The sequence below is a fragment of the Pseudorca crassidens genome, chromosome 8, assembly GCF_039906515.1.
Source record: "Pseudorca crassidens isolate mPseCra1 chromosome 8, mPseCra1.hap1, whole genome shotgun sequence".
NCBI classification, from domain to species: domain Eukaryota; kingdom Metazoa; phylum Chordata; class Mammalia; order Artiodactyla; family Delphinidae; genus Pseudorca; species Pseudorca crassidens.
Genome location: NC_090303.1, coordinates 26,573,849 through 26,591,762, shown reverse-complemented (window position 1 = coordinate 26,591,762; position 17,914 = coordinate 26,573,849). Strand labels below are relative to the sequence as shown.

The following is a 17,914-nucleotide window of genomic DNA, read 5'->3' as shown; positions in this document are numbered from 1 at the left end:
TGGAAGAAACAGTTTGCCAAAGATAGGAGGGTTTCTGAATTTAAAAAGAAATTACGAAGCAAAGTTTACTACAGTTTTTAAAACAGAGAACCACTGACTTACTCTATGTGAGGCCTGCATGTGTAATTTTCTCCAGCAAGATTCCACAGTTTGGGTGTTAGGATGGACAAACAAATTTTGCGTTTAATACAGCGTTGGAGTTTTTCTAGGCAGGAGTGGATGAGATGGATGTTTAAAGGAGATGTGGGTTTGGAAAGAGTGTGCTTAGAATCACAGAGGAGTTTGGAGCATAGCAACATACTTAATGGACAGGTTGCGTATAGAACCAACACTCAATTACCATTTTACTAGACTTTCTTATAAATTACCTCATTTAATTTATCAGAATAAAAATAGCAATAGCAGCTATAATACCATTTCTTCTCCACTGTGCTGTATGGAATCTTTGAAGAAAGGACTTTAAATGATTAAATAGACTCATAGCATAGTAACTGATCTAAGAAAATAAAATTGTATGCATTTTATTTTAATTCCTATGTAAGTGCTAGATAAAGCTAATAGATAAATTCTGTGGATATTTCTTTTTCAGTATATAAAATAACAGGCCCTGTGCTCAACACTTTACGTCAATTATCTTCTTTATTATCTCTCTTCTTTATTATCTCTTATCACATAATATGAATGCATGTAGGTTTATCACATGCCTTCAGTTCAGTAATCTGGTAACATTGATCTCTAGATGGACCTGTGCCCATCTTTATTTTCCCTTTTTATCTTCATAAATAATATTTCATGCATTCCAAACCCCAAACATAGAATGGCATAAAAAATATCTTTTTTCAAGAACCACTGTCTTTACTGCTTCAGCTACTTTTAGCTATCTTTGGAAAGTTCACTTACATTCTCACCCCCTCTCCGACACACAAATGGATGTGTACACACACACCCTTCCCCAAAACCTTGCTAAGTTGTTTTATTCACACAGTGCTATAATCAGTACTGCTGGTTAACCCATGTCATGTAGCATGGTTGACTTGAGCACAGTCAATAGTGGTGCTGTGTCTGGGTACCAGGACAAATTGTTACAAAGATATAATAATCAAAAAATTTGAATTTTAAATGATTTGAGCTAAACTGTGGATCTTGGTTGGCAGGAATCATTAGCACAACTCATTTATAACAAAGAGTATCCTTAATGTTCATCCTATTGACAGCATATTTGGAACTAAAGAAGGATAAAATGACAGTAAGAATGAGTTTTTCTTTTAAGGTGATTTAACAGGCAATAGAGTTGCCCAAAATTTGTCAACGCTGTGGATCGTATGCCGAGTCAAGTGTATAACAAAGAAAAGAGAATTAGTAAATTGGACAGGAAGTTAATGTCTATTTGAGTTTTGAATGTGTCATATATTTCAGATGTTACCTATAAAATCCTAATTTTCAGTTCCATTATTTAAATCTTATCCTTGGCAACATCTTACTCCCAGGTTGAAGCTTTGTACTTATGCCTCAGATTTTTAACATAAACTATTCATCAGAGGCCACGTTTTACAGGCAAGTGGCATGCAAGGGACTGTCACTCACAATATACATTTTTAAGATGGAATGGTCTATTTTGTCCAGATTTAATTTTTGACTCCCAGTAGACACTGGGAAACTAAAGTCATTCATCTCTCAACTTGCTCGGGGATGTTTTAAATTTCGGTAAACAGCAGCATTGTATTAGCGTGAACCATTTGGGTAAATTTGTTTCAAAGAGATAATAAATAAACTACTTGGTTAAAAGTCAGAAATGAAACAGTTTGTACTTGTCATCTAGTGGTGCTTAAATTATGAAAAATTGCTCTCTAAAGGTTTGACTAATCTATGAATCTCGTTTGAGGCTGTTGCTAGCTTTAGCCTATCATACTGCACACAATGCACTGAAATCCACTGCAAACCTCTGGGTTTGGAGGTAAAATATCTTCTAAGATGATGTTGTTTAATAGTTTGCATGAAAATGTTTACCTAGAAGGATAGTAGGGAAAGAAGATTACTGAATTCCGATCTGTGCCTGCGATAATTAGTTTATATGCTATGGTTTTAAAGTCTTAAATGATAATGATATAACTATGTACACTCTGGAAAAGGGACAGAGGGACCTTTGAGTGATAGGGTAGGTAAATGATTCAGAAAGAAACACACACACACATTTTCAAACACACATCCTTGAATTGATCAATAGAGGAGGAACGTCTCAAATATCTGAAATTCTTAACTCTTGCCTATTTTGAAACCTGGGAAGGTTTTGGCTTATGTGGTCCTACCATCCAAGTAGTAAGAGATCTTCTTCAGTTACAGCAGATTTGGGGCAACTGGCCCAGCTGCCTGCTTATCTTGTCATGTGTGAATCAGGAGGGCAAGAACTTGCCTCTTAGGTCAGTGTGTCCATAGTCTTCATCTCCGTTTCTCCAACACTTAGCACAGAGTGAGGGCGCCAGAGTACTGTTGAGTGAAGGGGGCGTGGCTCCCTCTGTTGGTGGTGAGACCCCCCAGCCCCTCCCTGTACAAAGTCTAGGTGAGATGGGGGCAGGGACAGGATAAAGGGAGAAGGAATTCAGCTGATACTCTTCCTCCTCTCCTCTAACTTCCCCCACTCGGATCATTTAACTGTTTTTCTACAATATCCTCTCCTAATTTTCTTTTAACACAGTTAATTTTAGCCAAAAGTCATCCCTGTAAAAACATCAGGACGTAGAAGTAGGGCTGATTCAGTGTGAGTTGTCTTTCATTCCTGAGAACTGTCCTTTAACCCAATTCTCTTAAGATTGTTTCTGGATATATTTTGGTGATTCAGTGATTTACATGATTTGATTTCAGACTGATATAGTTTAATTGTAGCTGCACACATCTGAATATATATATGTATAGATTTTATAATAGAGCTAATTTGTATTTCCATAAAGCAGAAGAAATGGCTCTAAATGAATGTGATAGGAAAGAGAATTATGACCACCAAATTATGATTTTTCTCAAGCCTACTTTCAAAATTATTTCTGAACCAAATAATTCTGAAACTATATAAACAAAAGCCACTACGAACTGAGACAAAAAATGTTTTTATATAATTATACAAATTAAAGGCCCTGTGAATGTTTGCCATTTATTTTAGCGTCATGCTGCCATGTAGGTGGACTAGGTTGACAGATTAAATGCAGAATTACAGTTTCCCCAAATCCTGATGCCCTGTAGAGATTTATCTTTACGAAAATTGATCAGTCAAGCCTTTCTGCTAGATAGAGTAAGGGAATAATTAAATGTGCGTGCTATCAATGCAGTCTGAGGATTGAGAAAGGAAAGTGTATTTATAAAAAATGAGGTTAAAAAAAAGCTTCTGAGGGCTTCCCTGGTGGCGCAGTGGTTGAGACTCCGCCTGCCGATGCAGGGGACACGGGTTCGTGCCCCGGTCTGGGAAGATCCCACATGACGCGGAGCGACTGGGCCCGTGAGCCGTGGCCGCTGGGCCTGCGCGTCCAGAGCCTGTGCTCCGCAACGGGAGAGGCCACAACAGTGAGAGGCCCGCGTACCGCAAAAAAAAAAAAAAAAAAAAAAAAAGCTTCTGAGTCAAAAGCAATGTCATTTATTGGAGGGAAGAAATTTTGTTTTAAGACAGTGGATGTAATCAGTTGTACATTCCGCTAAGGCCTGTGTTCTCTTATTGAAACATGACCACCTGTCTAAGCACACATGTTTGATTAAGTGCTTCCTAGGTATGTTGTTTTTCTATAAAAAAGACACACTTTGTTTTCCTTTGCATTTATATTTTGACCATGTAAGAAATGGATGTTGTATAAGCAAAGAGCTTCTTAAAAGTAGAAATATAAAATACCTAGTCACAAGGAGTACCAGTGTTTGGCCTGCAGTATTATTTTATGACTAATGTATTTTGTTTCCATTTTGCTTAAAAAAGCCAGGTTTTGGAATTATACGTCTTCCAAAGTCCAGAAAATTTTGTGCAAATGCATAAAAGTTAAATAAACTTAGCAATACACATTTTCAGTGACAGTTTTAGAAGCAATGTAGACCTTCTAAAAGAAGAGGCAAGTAGTGTGGCTTTATGTAAAATATAATACAGTAACAAAGAAAAAAAACATTTGGAAATTCTCAAATAAACTTAGGGTTTCTCCATTTTCATTTTACCTTCAATCACAGTTTATCTTAGTAGAGTCAAAATACTTAGTTTGAGTGAAAACTAGCATTTATGATACTTTACCCTCTTCTGACACTGTATGTGATACTCTTCATCTTAGGTTTAATAAGTAAATTCTCTTTGTTAATGTGACCATGTGTCACACATAAGAAGAAAATTTGACTAATCAGTTTAGTCCATTAGCTCTGGCACCATGGGCCAATTGTAATCCTAGACAAATAAATTGTTTTATATAGTCATCTGAACATGTTATTTTACCTAAAAATAAGGGTAGATGTGTTTAATTTATTTTGTGTCTTTTTTGGCACAGAAATATATACAAATAGTATTGAATGAATGTTGAAAATGATGCTGCTGAACCGCTTGAAATTTAATGCAGTTTCACCTTGTTTTCCAGACGTTTCAGTTCTGTAAATGTAAGCAATCAGTTGGCAGACATAATATCTAAAATGAAGTAAACTCATTCAGTGTTTTAACTTTTGATGGAATCCACATTCTAAATTGAAAATTGTCTCCTGAGTATAAATTACAGGGTTCCTTGAGGGATCAATAAACTGATAATTGGATTTGGATCTCAGGGGAATTCAGAAGATTCTCTTTCTTCCTGTATGTGATGAGTTCTGACATTGTATTTTAACTTTGTTACAGAACTGTCTTCCAGGAAGTAGAACTTTTATGTATGTGAAAATTCTCTAGCTACTTAGTTCTTTTTAAAAAAACAATTAAATGATAATTTTAAAAGTTTTAATGATTCTAAATGAAATAAATTGAAACTCATGGATTTCATTCAGTATTACAAATCATATGTTCTTATATTTATCTATGTAGTTTTTGGTTTGGTTATTTGGTCTTCAGAGATACCTATATTTTACAGATCTTCATTATCATGGTACGTTTCTCAAATAAAAAAACGGGGGCAGAATCTGTGGCAAAAATTGGGAAACGAAACAAGATCTCTTTTCCTCTTGGAGATTTATAATGTGCATTCATACAATAAGGCTGTATGAATTCCTGCTGAAAAGACACAATTTTAACTTTATTGTTTATTGTAAAATCATGACCACAGAATACTTTTGCCTATATAAGGTCTACTATAGCTTCAAGAACTAGTGATTTTCTTTGGAACATACTTTGAGAAGCACTAATTTAGTCTATTTTTCCCAAGCGATTTTTAAACATTTTTGTGAATTGTGTTTTCTTTTAACAAAATTTTATATTGTCCATGTCTGTAAATGTTTAAGAGACACAGAAAAATACACTTTTACATGGTACCCAAGTTACTACTAAAGATGTACAGAAGATGGGTAATACGTATCTTCAAACAGTTCAGGAGGAGAAGAAAGAAAAAAGGTATCAGTATATGCAGATTATTTTTATATTGCACAGAACTAGCCTTGTAGACAGAATAGGAATTTAAAATTCATTGATAATTGTTTTATCCATTTTTTCCTTTCCATTTTTCCTCTGTAACACAATTTATGTCCATACTTTATATTTATGGCATATTCAGCGATGTTGATGGCTAGCAGAAATGTCCACACACTTTCATTCTTGAAAAGCCAACACTCACTCGATACTTTGGTAGAATATGAGAACATTAGTATGTTGGATTATCTAATATTCTTTGCTATCTAAATTCACAGATACTCTTAATCCCTTATCTGAATCTCCTGAAGGAATTCCTGCCAGTATAGTGCAGATATACCTTTCTTCAAGAATAATTTCAACATTCAATGTATATTTTTCAAAAGTCATGGTTTCAGCAAACTCTTAAGCAGCTACTTACAGTATTCACTTTTCTTGAATTATCCTATTTATCATTTCATTATTTAGGTGTGTGTGTTTGTATGTATGTGTGTGTGTATATATATAACTTATTTGCATTAGGAATTAAAACATTTTTTTCTTCACAAATTGTTCTCAGACCTATGCTGAGAAGTTTTCCCGCAGTACAAGATGTGCTTTTCTAATATCACTGCTATAGTGTTTGACTATGTTCTTAGAAAATATTGGCTAATCTTTTCGATCTTTGTGGAATATATTGTAAAGGGAATACTATGAGAGGTTTATTATTTAAAATATGAATAAAATGTATTCAGTGTTTGATCCAGTATATTATTATGTTTTTAATCAAATCACTAAAGCATTCTTTTTTTTTCTTTTTTTATAGAGCAATGAAGTTGTCTACTACAATGCAAAGGATGATCTCGATGTGAGTATTAAAAGTTTTACATTAAATTCCAGGGTAAACGTAGGTATACTAGGGTGATTGGCTTTACAAACAAGCTGACCTAGCAGGTTTAGTTGGATTCATGTACCAGTCCAGCCTTAAAACTGTAGTTGCCTAAGGGCATTAAAACATATTTAAATTCAAACTGTTTTTCACTCATCTAAGACATGCTACAGTTGACTCGGTGATCCATAAATTTCATTTTAGTTCTGCATATTCTTGACATCCTGCTAACTTTGTCAAGTTTGCTGGAGTTGGACTATTTCACATAAAATTTTTGAGAATTTATAAAGAAATGTAAGACAATACATTTTATACTTCACTAAAACTTTTTGTTGGGGAAGTTCATAGTCCTTTAGATATGTTAATACTATTGCTCTTGTAAACCCTTAGATAGTGAATAAAAATGAATCATGTTTTATGATTAGTATATTGGTTTGGCTATTACAGAGAGTCTTAAAGTAAAAGTGCTAAGACAAGACAAAAGATTATTCCTCTCTCATGTCACATTCTGTGTGCAAGGCCTAATATAACAACTCTCCATCGTCCAGGCCCTACAGTCCTTCTCTCATGTTTTTTGCTCTCGTCAGTGTAACTTTTCCATATTTTGGTCCAAAAATGGATGCTCCAATATCCACAATGATTTTTGCATTCTATGCATCAGGAAGGAGGCAGATGGCACTGAAGGACACACCCTTTGTGTGTGTTCTGGAAATTGCATGTTCTGGAAATTGCACACAGCGTTTCTATCTGCACCCGTTGTCCACAACTTAGTGACTAGTCTTGCCTAGATGCAAGAAGATACGGAACATAATTTTCTTTCCCCTTCGATAAGCATGTACCCAAATAAAATATAGGACTCCATTACTGAAGAGAGAATAGGGAGAATACTAGTTGGGAGTTAATTAGCAGTTCGTGCACTTAATTTTGCTCTTCTTGGAATATTAAAGTTAATGCCCAGACTCTCCCCGCTCGTCTGAGTGACTTCTATCAATTAAATATAGTCAAATTCTTCAACTTGGAACTGAGGAAAAAATTCTCTTTTACAGGAAAATGATTATAAAATTATGTGCTGTGTTGAGTATTATTTAGTCCTTCTTAAAGCATGTGTTTTGATCATTACAATCAAATTGTTTTCTGCAATGGAAATATTCACTATCTTAGAATGAAAGAAAGTTAAGAAATGTAAATAAATGTTGAACTTTGATATTCACCTTAGGATTTTTAGTGGTTATAGCTTTTTTTGAAGATTGTTGCTTATCAGATGAAGTTGGACTTAATGGATGATGAGATTTATTCATCCTTACCAAAAGTTTTGCTGTATATAATCAGATTTAATTGGTTGCTATACTCCAACTTTATACACGTAGTGCTTGATGTTTTATTTATCAAATATTTGTATAATCATAATACCATCTTGTTTTGATTTGAATTGGCTTACCGTCACTGTTTGTTGTACTTTTCTATATTCCAATTTAGTTGTAAATTTTTATTGCTCAAATTCCACAAAGCCATATTCATTATGAAAAATTGGTGAACAGAGATTATATAATGTGAGTTTATAATCTCATACATTAATATCTAATATCTAATGAACACAGGAACTAATTGGAATACTAAATATTGAAACAATATTATCAATTAATAAATTTATCCTCATATGTTTGAATGGGGATATAAATATCTGAGATATAAATAAATTTTCTATTTTCTAGAATAGTTCTATATTTAGCCTATGAGTGAACTTTGAAAACAAGTGGCTGAAATCTTCCCAGCAAGTGTCAAGCTATAGAAATAGGAAGGCCAGATTTAACTACAGATGTGTTTTGGTGTGCTGACACAGAAACAAAGTGAGTTTGATTGCCTTTGGATGTGATGCATTCTCCAGCTTGCTGCAGTTCCACTGCTCCTGTTGCCTTACTCTGCCTACATCACACATCCACACATGTAAAGAAAAGAAAAGAAAAATGCCTTAAGATAGTATAGGGTAGAATCTTCATCACACCAACATTTAAGGAAGGTGAGGGCAGGGGTAAGGTGTGTAGGATATGAGTAGATGGAAATGAAGCAAAAGTAGCTTTCATAATAGAAGTAAATCATACGAAAAGTCCATAACTTTAGTTTATGTTGGATTCAGGATTAAATTTAGAATCTCCTGGTTCCTATTATTCTCCCATGTTAAATATGCTGGTCCATCACCAAGTTAAGATTTGCATATAAAGAATGACATAGTCAAGTGTAATCAGTTGATTTTGTTCATTATAATGGTGATACATGGCCTCACTTAAAGGTAAAACAAGCATTTAAAGTGCTTTTTAATCTCATCAGTTGCCTCTCAATGAAGCTCAACAGCTATCTCTTCGGAGTGTAACTTTCTATGAGCTACATCTGAATTAGCTAGTTTGTGGGGAGATGTCAGGTTGTAAGGCTTTCAAGGACTTTGATACCAGACAGTCCCTCAGGGGCATTTTATAATATCTGTGCTGCTCAGATCGATGCTGTTTATATTCACCTTCTGGGTATAAAAATAAATACCTAGTGACAGGCAGATTTAGCTAAAGCAGTGACTGAAATAAGGGGTAAAGTCAGTGTCCTTTAGGATTGTGTAATGTGATTTAAAAATTATGACTCTAGTCATTTACACAAATTTTTGCTTTGGAATTAAAAAATGCACGTATAACTTGGCGAAATTATTTGGTGAGCCACAATTCATATGGAAGGTATAAGGTACATAGCCATGCTGGAAATTTAAGACAATGATTCCTGTCCCTGTGCTAGTTAATGTTAACTATTCTCTCCTCTAATTACCTGATTTTGATATCCTACAATTTTTCCAATCAGATGCTAAGTACTCTTTAAAAACTAATTCAAATACTACCTCCTCTTGAAGCCTGCCTTGCTTTTCCTAAGTAGCAAATGGTATTTCCTTCCTCTGGGTGCTCAGAATAACTTGTTACATGTTTCTGGTTTCAGTGGTGTAATATCTTATACTATGGTATTTTTATACAGGGATAATCTTCTCTATTAAAATTTTAGTGTCTTGAGGTAAGGGTCTTACTCATTTTCTCTGTTTAATGATTTAGGATAATTGCTGAGATAATGCTTGTTAAATTGGGTAGGTGTTTGTGTTTCAGTCCCCCTATTGCTTACATAGCATTTGTGAAGATTGTTCGCTTCTTTTTTTCATGTCAAAAGTTTTTTTTTTTTTTACATCTTTATTGGAGTATAATTGCTTTACAATGGTGTGTTAGTTTCTGCTTTATAACAAAGTGAATCAGTTATACATATACATATGTTCCCATATCTCTTCCCTCTTGCGTCTCCCTCCCTCCCACTCTCCCTATCCCACCCCTCCAGGTGGTCACAAAGCACAGAACTGATCTCCCTGTTCTATGTAGCTGCTTCCCACTAGCTATCTACCTTACGTTTGGTAGTGTATATATATATCCATGCCTCACTCTCGCGCTTTGTCGCAGCTTACCCTTCCCCCTCCCCATATCCTCAAGTCCATTCTCTAGTAGGTCTGTGTCTTTATTCCTGTCTTACCCCTAGGTTCTTCATGACATTTTTTTTCTTAAATTCCATATATATGTGTTAGCATATGGTATTTGTCTTTCTCTTTCTGACTTACTTCACTCTGTATGACAGACTCTAGGTCTATCCACCTCATTACAAATAGCTCAATTTCGTTTCTTTTTATGGCTGAATAATATTCCATTGTATATATGGCACTACTTTAAAAGCGAAAAATCTCAAACTACAATGAGATTGTTTGCTTTTTAAAGTAGTGCCATATTTGCAAAGTAAACAGGAAACCGTTTGCAAATATGGTGCAAACGAAAATGTTTGTTTTGTTTCAAGGTTGAGTGGAAACAATATTAAGAGAGGAATGGCAAGACTGACTTTGACTGTGGACTGTATTTGAATTAATTTTTTAATATAGACATTCGTTTCTTTTTGTTCATACAACGGGGCAGGCTGCAGAAGATGGGAGTGGAGTGGACATTTTTCCTTCTTCTCTCATCTGTCCCTTCCTCTCATTAGCCCCTGGTTCAGTCATGAGAACTAAGTAAAGTCAGACAGACAATGTGCTTTCCCCTGTGTCTAAAACTGATTCAAGTTGGGAATAAGTAGCAGAGTTAGAATATTTGTTTGCCATACTACAAGCAATATAAGGATCAAGATTTTGGGTTCCAAGTCTGGAGAGATCTGATAATCTAAGTTTTTATGAATCTCTGTGAAATATGAAACCAAGCTTATTTTATTAGTCCATCAAACTGAAGTTTCGTCTAATTATACATGTAATTAGAATAAGTAAGTTGTCAAATTTCATTTCCAGAGAGACCACAGCATTAACGTGGGTACAGTGTTTTAATGTAAGATTTTTTTTTTTTTTTTTTTTTTTGCGGTACGCGGGTGTCTCACTGTTGGGGCCTCTCTCGTTGCGGAGCACAGGCTCCGGACGCACAGGCTCGGGGGCCGTGGCTCACGGGCCCAGCCACTCCGCGGCACGTGGGATCTTCCCGGACCAGGGCACGAACCTGCGTCCCCAGCATCGGCAGGCGGACTCTCAACTACTGTGCTACCAGGGAAGCCCTAGTTTTTAACTTTTTATCAGGAAAAATATTTTAAATATAAAGAAGAGAGAACAGTAAACAGAGTCTCCATAGTTGCTGTATGTATTGTTTGCTAAATATTTTAAGATAAATTAGAGATGTGACATTTCACTCCTAAATACTTCCATAGGAAACTTTTATCCCTAATTAATAACAAGACATACATGTATAAGTGCTGTGTACATTGTTAAACGGAGGAAGAAGCAGAGCTTGATGATTAAGACATTATACTCTGGAGGCCCACTGCCTGCATCTGAGGCCCATCTCTGCCATTTTCTAGCTTTGTGATATCGGCAGAGTCACCTAAAGGCTCTGCGTTTCACTCTTTTGGTCTGAAAAATAAAGGTAATGTGATACCTACCTCATACTGTTACTGTGAAAATTAAATTAGTTAACACATATAAAGAATTTAGAACATTCCCTGACTTACAGTAGGCAATCCAGAAATGTTAGTGAGTATAATTTTAAAAATAATAATTATTAATATTACTACAATACATTTAATATTGATTTGAGTTCCAAATGGAACACGTTTATATGCGTGGATGTGTTAAAAATAATTGAAGGGTACTAGTTTGACCTCTTTCATTTTATTGTTATGAATATCCTTACATTTGTGTGAAAAACTTAAGAAAATGCGTGACAGAATAAAAATCAGAATCTTCAGAAAACGTTTAGAAATAAATGTGACCTCAGTGCAAAAATTTGCCTTGAAATCCTTGTAGGTTTTATATATCTGGGTTTGAAAAGATAATTAAATGTCAAGATAAAATGGAAAAAAAACGCTAATAATGCAACAGTTATTAATGAAATTCCACATTCAGGTTCTCTTTAGTTTTGAAATTTATATAGGTTCTTGTTTAGGTTTTTAGAGACATCTGTCCCAATAAATCCTTAACTTTCCTAAAGATGTAGTGAAGCAGATTCCCCAGGAGATTTCAGTTGTGCCAGCAAGCAGCAATATTTTCCTAATTCCCAAAGCAAGCAAAGACGAAGCAGATCATTACAAACTCTTATTAACCTAATTCCAAGACCTATGTTTCAGACTGAAATCCAAATGAAATAAATTCAGCCCAGAATTCCCATGTCAATAACTTGAGTTGATTTATTTGCTACGTTTTATTATATTGATGATGCTAAAAATTTGACCTTTCTGGGACATTCGGCTAGTCTGCTCAATTCCCTTGCATATTTATGTTGCTAATTTATTTTCTTACCAGTCTTGTCTACATTAAAACTTATTCCAACATAATGTCCTATCTAAATGTCTTCTTAAAAGCCTAATCATTCATGATTTGATTTTATTTTGTAGAAATAAATCAGTCTGTTTCTAGAATGAACCAATAGGGATATGTATCAGACAGCGACGACTCTGTTCTAATTATTAAAGAAAGGAAGTCTAGGTTTCTTTGGCAGCTTTTTTTGTTTTGGCGATACGCGGGCCTCTCACTGCCGTGGCCTCTCCCGTTGCGGAGCACAGGCTCCGGACGCACAGGCTCAGGGGCCGTGGCTCACGGGCCCAGCCACTCCATGGCATGTGGGATCTTCCCAGACTGGGACACGAACCCGTGTCCCTTGCATCAGCAGGCAGACCCTCAACCACTGCGCCACCAGGGAAGTCCTCTTTGGCAGCTTTTTAAAAAAACTGTCTAATAGTATACAGCCTTTATTTCAGGCTCTGCTCATGACTGTTGTTGAATCCTCAAATAGGAGATGGCATAGAGATAGAATATTAATTGCTTCTGTATAGTAAATGGTACAATCAGAGTTACCTTTTTGTGTGTGTGCATTTAAAATAAGTGGTGTAAATATTTTCAATGCTATATGTTTGGATTGGATTATAATAGTAATTAACATATGTATACTTGTTCTATACTAGAAAGTAAATGCTTTGCAGGTAATGTTATCGTTTAAAGTTCACACTCATCCTTTGTGGCAATACTATTATTTTCATGATATCCAGAAAAGACAAGTAAAATTTAGTGAGCTTAAGTGACTTGTCCGCTGTCACACATGTGGGATTTGGTAGTGCAGGGAACTGAATGCAGTGCAGTCCGTGTGATCCCCAGCAGGGGCCGTGTGTCCCTGTGCTGTGCTACACTGCCTATTCCGTGGGCCCCCATGGGGGACAGGAGAAGGCCATGTGTTGGAACTGTTGTAAATCAAGGCTTAAGATTAAAGGTTTTGAAAATGGTTTTGGTTTAAAATTTTAATTTATTATACCTATCCATCATTCTGTCCGTATTTAATTTTGATGTATGTGGCTCGTACTTATCCAACCAGCTTCCTCATTGACAGCTGTTAGCTGACAGTGACTTGCAGTAGGTAAAATAAAATCTCTGTGATTAAAAAGATTGTTAGACTTTAAATCATAAATCTTCAGTGAGCTGATCCATCATTCCTAGTGATATTTACCGTGGAGACCTTAAAATTAATGCATGCACCCTTGTGTGAAATATATAGCCATATTAGGATTCATTGAGGGGAAGATAAGATTAGATTCCATTTCTTCTAGGAATAGCGCCATATGTTTTTTGGGCCTTCTTCCAAAACTTTTGAGTCTGTTTTGATAGTTTTGTAATGCTTTGTGCACTTGGGCATGTGCTGCTTTTGCAAGGATAGTTAAAACGTTGGTCCTCAGCTGCTTTGGGGTGGTGGCATGCATAATTCTCTTTTAGATTCCACATCCAGTTCTTCCTTTCCAGAGGCTAGTGTATGGTGTATTTATTTAGAACTCACTGAATATTCACTGTTTGGAAAGTTCGGTGGCATTATGTGGGCATTATAAACTCACCCTATGTACAGCATTGGGTAAACAGAGATATGGGGACTGGATTGTTTTGAATGGTATCTTCAACCTTTTTTTGCTTGCACATGCATGTCAGTTAAAAAAATGCATCTCTCAATATAACAATATTTACTTATAAATTCTCTCTATATACTATTGAACTAATATGCTGAGAAACCTCCCAAGAGACATCTAAAATTTTAAGATAAGTGAAATTTTATGAAGTATTGGTTTAAGTGGCATTTGACATTAAAAATCACCAGAAAAAAAGTATAGTTCTTTTCTAGATGCTTAGTTATTAAATGCCTTTAATTATGATGCCTTCATAATGCCATAGGAAATATCTCAACAGCCCATATGAACACAGGACATTGTTACCGATATAGTAAATCTAAATCCATATTTATGATAATCTTCTTGATAATATTAACTTTTTTGACCAACTTGCCGGTTGAACTAATTGAATCACTTTTCTATCTGGTAATGAGGCTGAAGAAGAGCTAGTGCTGGGAATAGAAGCATCATCTCTGTCATTCTCTTCTTGTTTAGTGCAACTTCCATTACTAGAATTTCAACTTCAATCATTGTTAATTTCAGAAATCTTTTAAAGCTGGTAGCACGTATGGAGTAGGTTAAACCCAAGAAAATAATAAGTAAATTTACATATAAAGTGAAGAATAGTACATTGAAAGGGACTGTGTAAGGGAGAAGGTGGCTCATTTTCAGTATGTGGGGTTTCCACTTTCTCCTTTTGGTACCTGGAGGATGACAGATGACTTGAGACCAACCCACACACACAGTAAGGCCAGGGGAAAGGGAATACTAATGTCACTCTTTTGGGTAAATATTAGTAAACTTTAATTTTTTTATTTCATTTGCTAGAAATGGGTATAACTGTAAGTTCTAATGTTTTCTTCCACCCTTCCAGTGAATTCCTTTGGAGACCACTGACGCATGGTGTGTTCATTTTTATTTAAGTTCTTCTCAAAAAGATGGCCTTGACTGTCACTTGAGTGAAGTAATCGAAATAATTCAACTCGTGAAGTGGAGGTGAAAAGCCCAGCTAATGTTCTAACCCGTGTTCGCCTACACATTGTCTGTTTGATTGATAGCTATAGCTCTGTGCTTTGAATGCATTGCCCTAAGTTAAAATGTAAATTCTCAGGGTCAAGGGGTTTGGATACCAAAGGAGTCTTTTGGTCAGTGGTCTCCAAAGGAATTCACTGGTGGAAGAGAACATTAGAACTTACAGTTATACCCATTTCTAGCAAATGAAATAAGAAAAATATTAAAGTTTACTAATATTTACCAAAAGGAGTCTTTATACCCGCTTTTCATCATTTACATGTTCTTGCAGTTACTTGGCATTAAAAAAAAAAAAAAGCCTTGGAAACAATTTGCTTTTAGTTCATAGATTTCAGAATGAGAATTTTCAGAGCTAGAAGGAGGTTTACAGATCTTGTTACCCTCTGTTCCTTAAAAAAAAAAATCTGAGAAGCCATAGCAAGGACACACAGAGTTGTACACAGAGTTGAAATGAGATTGAGAAGCTGGGTTCCTGACTGAGGCGCTGTCTGTCCATTCACCGGACTGCTTCTGGTGTTTGTCCTTGCTTCCTGCTGAAGTAGAAAAAGCATGAGTCTGGGGACTAGGAAACAGTGATTCAAGTTTATTTATTCACTCAACAAATGTTATAAATAGGGCAGGCAGATACAGTTCTAAGCGATTTGCTAGGTGCTAGGGCCACAACCGAACGATGTCAATGAGGCCTCTTGCCCTCGTGGTGATTATATTTTAGTGTAGTGAGATAGCAAACATGGGGCAAATAAAAAATTTGATAGCGTTTTTACGCATCCATATATCCTTAAACACCATTTAGAATATCAAAGTGTTGATGCCAAATTTCTGATTTTAATAAAGAGTATTCTGATCATTTAATGAGCATTGTTGCATTACCGATTTTTAAAAGATACCTAAAAAAAAAATGTAGTAAAATTATTGCTTCCAAAGTTACATTGGCACAATCTGTGCAAGACAGAATTGAAACAAAAGTCAACCGCACCAACGCAGTTACGTAACCAATCTTTATCCCTTCCTTTGACATTTTATACAAAATTATTATTTTATAGTCTTTATCTTGAAAGGGATGTCCTGCCATCTAGATCCATAAATTTTAGCAATGTTAAGATATATCCTAGGGATATATCTTAGGATATGACTTAAATTTTGCATGTTAAGCAGTACAGTAAATGTTTGACAAACCTTAATGTGAAATTCTATAAAATCAGTAATGTCTACATTGCTCTGAATGTAATAAATGAAGTGTAATGTTTTCAATATTCTATGGGGGATAATTTAGATGGGAGAATCTCCAAGAGAGTATTTTTCAACTGCGATCTGAAGAGTGAACTGACACTATGAAAAAAGACCAGGGAACAACCTACCAGACAAAAGGAACAGCAGACCCAGGGACGTTAAACCAGGAAGAGCATAATGTGTGTGAGGACCAGAAAACAGTCCAATGTGGCAATGAGCAAGGGAAGGCAGGGCAGGAGATCTGGATGAGGAGTCAGGCTGGAAATAGATCATTCAGAGTCTTATGGGCCATAGAGAGATTTTCATTTCTTTGTAAGTATGGTGGGATCTTGGCGTCCTGGACTCCAGGCTTTTTTTTTTTTTTCTGGTACACGGGCCTCTCCCTGTTGTGGCCTCTCCCGTTGCGGAGCACGGGCTCCGGACGTGGCCATGGCTCACGGGCCTAGCCGCTCCACAGCATGTGGGATCTTCCCGGACTGGGGAACGAACCTGTGTCCCCTGCATCGGCAGGCGGACTCTCAACCACTGCGCCACCAGGGAAGCCCCTCCAGGCTTTTTTTTACTGTATATTACTTGTAAGGTGTTAGTCAATCTTTGCCTTAGGTATCAAGGGAAAATAATTGATCTTTCTACCTCACAAAGTTTTTTTGTTTAACCTGTTTTGTCCTGACTATTTTTTAAAGTATATTTGTCTGTCATAATCTTCATAATATGAAAATTTGCTTTTAATTTTTTAACAAATAGATTGGCCCCATTGAAATGTTTTCCTTTCCTAATATAATATATACCACTATATGGTTTCCGGAGGGGTGGGGAGAGTGCTTGTATTGAACTTTCAGACTATCTGAAATCACATAGTTCTTTTCATAGGCAAGACACCATTTCACAGTCCCTTAGTAGAGAAAATACCCTATCAGCCACTCCCCAAAATTTAGGTTACATATTTATGTATAAAAAAGATATGTATATATATGTTCAGAGTATTACATCCCTTTCTAATGCTGATAATTTGAAATTTTCATACTACTCGTAGAGTTTAAACCAGCCCTCAGTCCTTGTCATCACACTTACCTGTATTGTGATACTGTGATGGCTCTTATGCTCATTGAGGGTAGATCCTGGGATAGGTGATTCACACGCATTCCTCCATCATGCAAACTAAAAATTCATCAGTTTTATTTTGAGGATGTCCTCAGATTTTGTATTCCACCTTATTAAATCGTTATTGTAATCCTTATCAGCAACCTCAATACATTTTATTTAAGGAATGCCGCTTTTAAATTTTAATGAACAAGTTCTTGCAGTGATCAGTGTCCGTTTTTGACTTAATTTAGTTGTTTTATGTGTTTCAAATTCATAGTTGTCTTTGATTCGCTTCGTCATATTAGAAAATGTATATTTTTTTGCTTTAATATCACCTATGTATTTTTTTAACTTGCTGTCTTTCTCTGTGTATTGCACAGTTTCAGTTGCTTACTGTTCCCCCTACCTCCAAAGTCTGCTTATTTCAGACTGTTTCTTCCTTCTCTTTTATATATCATAATTAATAGTAGAAGAATATGCAGAAATTTAACAGTAGGTCTAATTTTAAGGAATAGAATTATTTCTTCAAGTTTCTTCTGACCACTAATGTTATGTTTATTTTTCATGTTAACTGTAAAACATTCTTAATATATTGAGTAAATTGCCTCTGAGGAATTAATGCTATAGTTTTTCCATAGGGTAAATCTAAGCAGCTAAAACATTTTAACTACTTGAAGAACTGGAGAAATCTT

The 17,914-nt window shown here is 35.6% G+C and overlaps 1 protein-coding gene across 6 annotated transcripts in view; it reads left to right on the top strand.

Annotated features, from left to right (window-relative positions):
• Positions 1 to 17,914, top strand: part of CACNA2D1 (calcium voltage-gated channel auxiliary subunit alpha2delta 1) — a 512,643-nt gene that overhangs the window by 301,773 nt on the left and 192,956 nt on the right. For all 6 annotated transcript variants that reach the window (XM_067746078.1, XM_067746077.1, XM_067746079.1 and 3 more), the window contains one exon: positions 6,360 to 6,401. In XM_067746078.1, the coding sequence (XP_067602179.1) occupies positions 6,360 to 6,401 (42 nt within the window). The remainder of the gene's footprint in view (positions 1 to 6,359; positions 6,402 to 17,914) is intronic.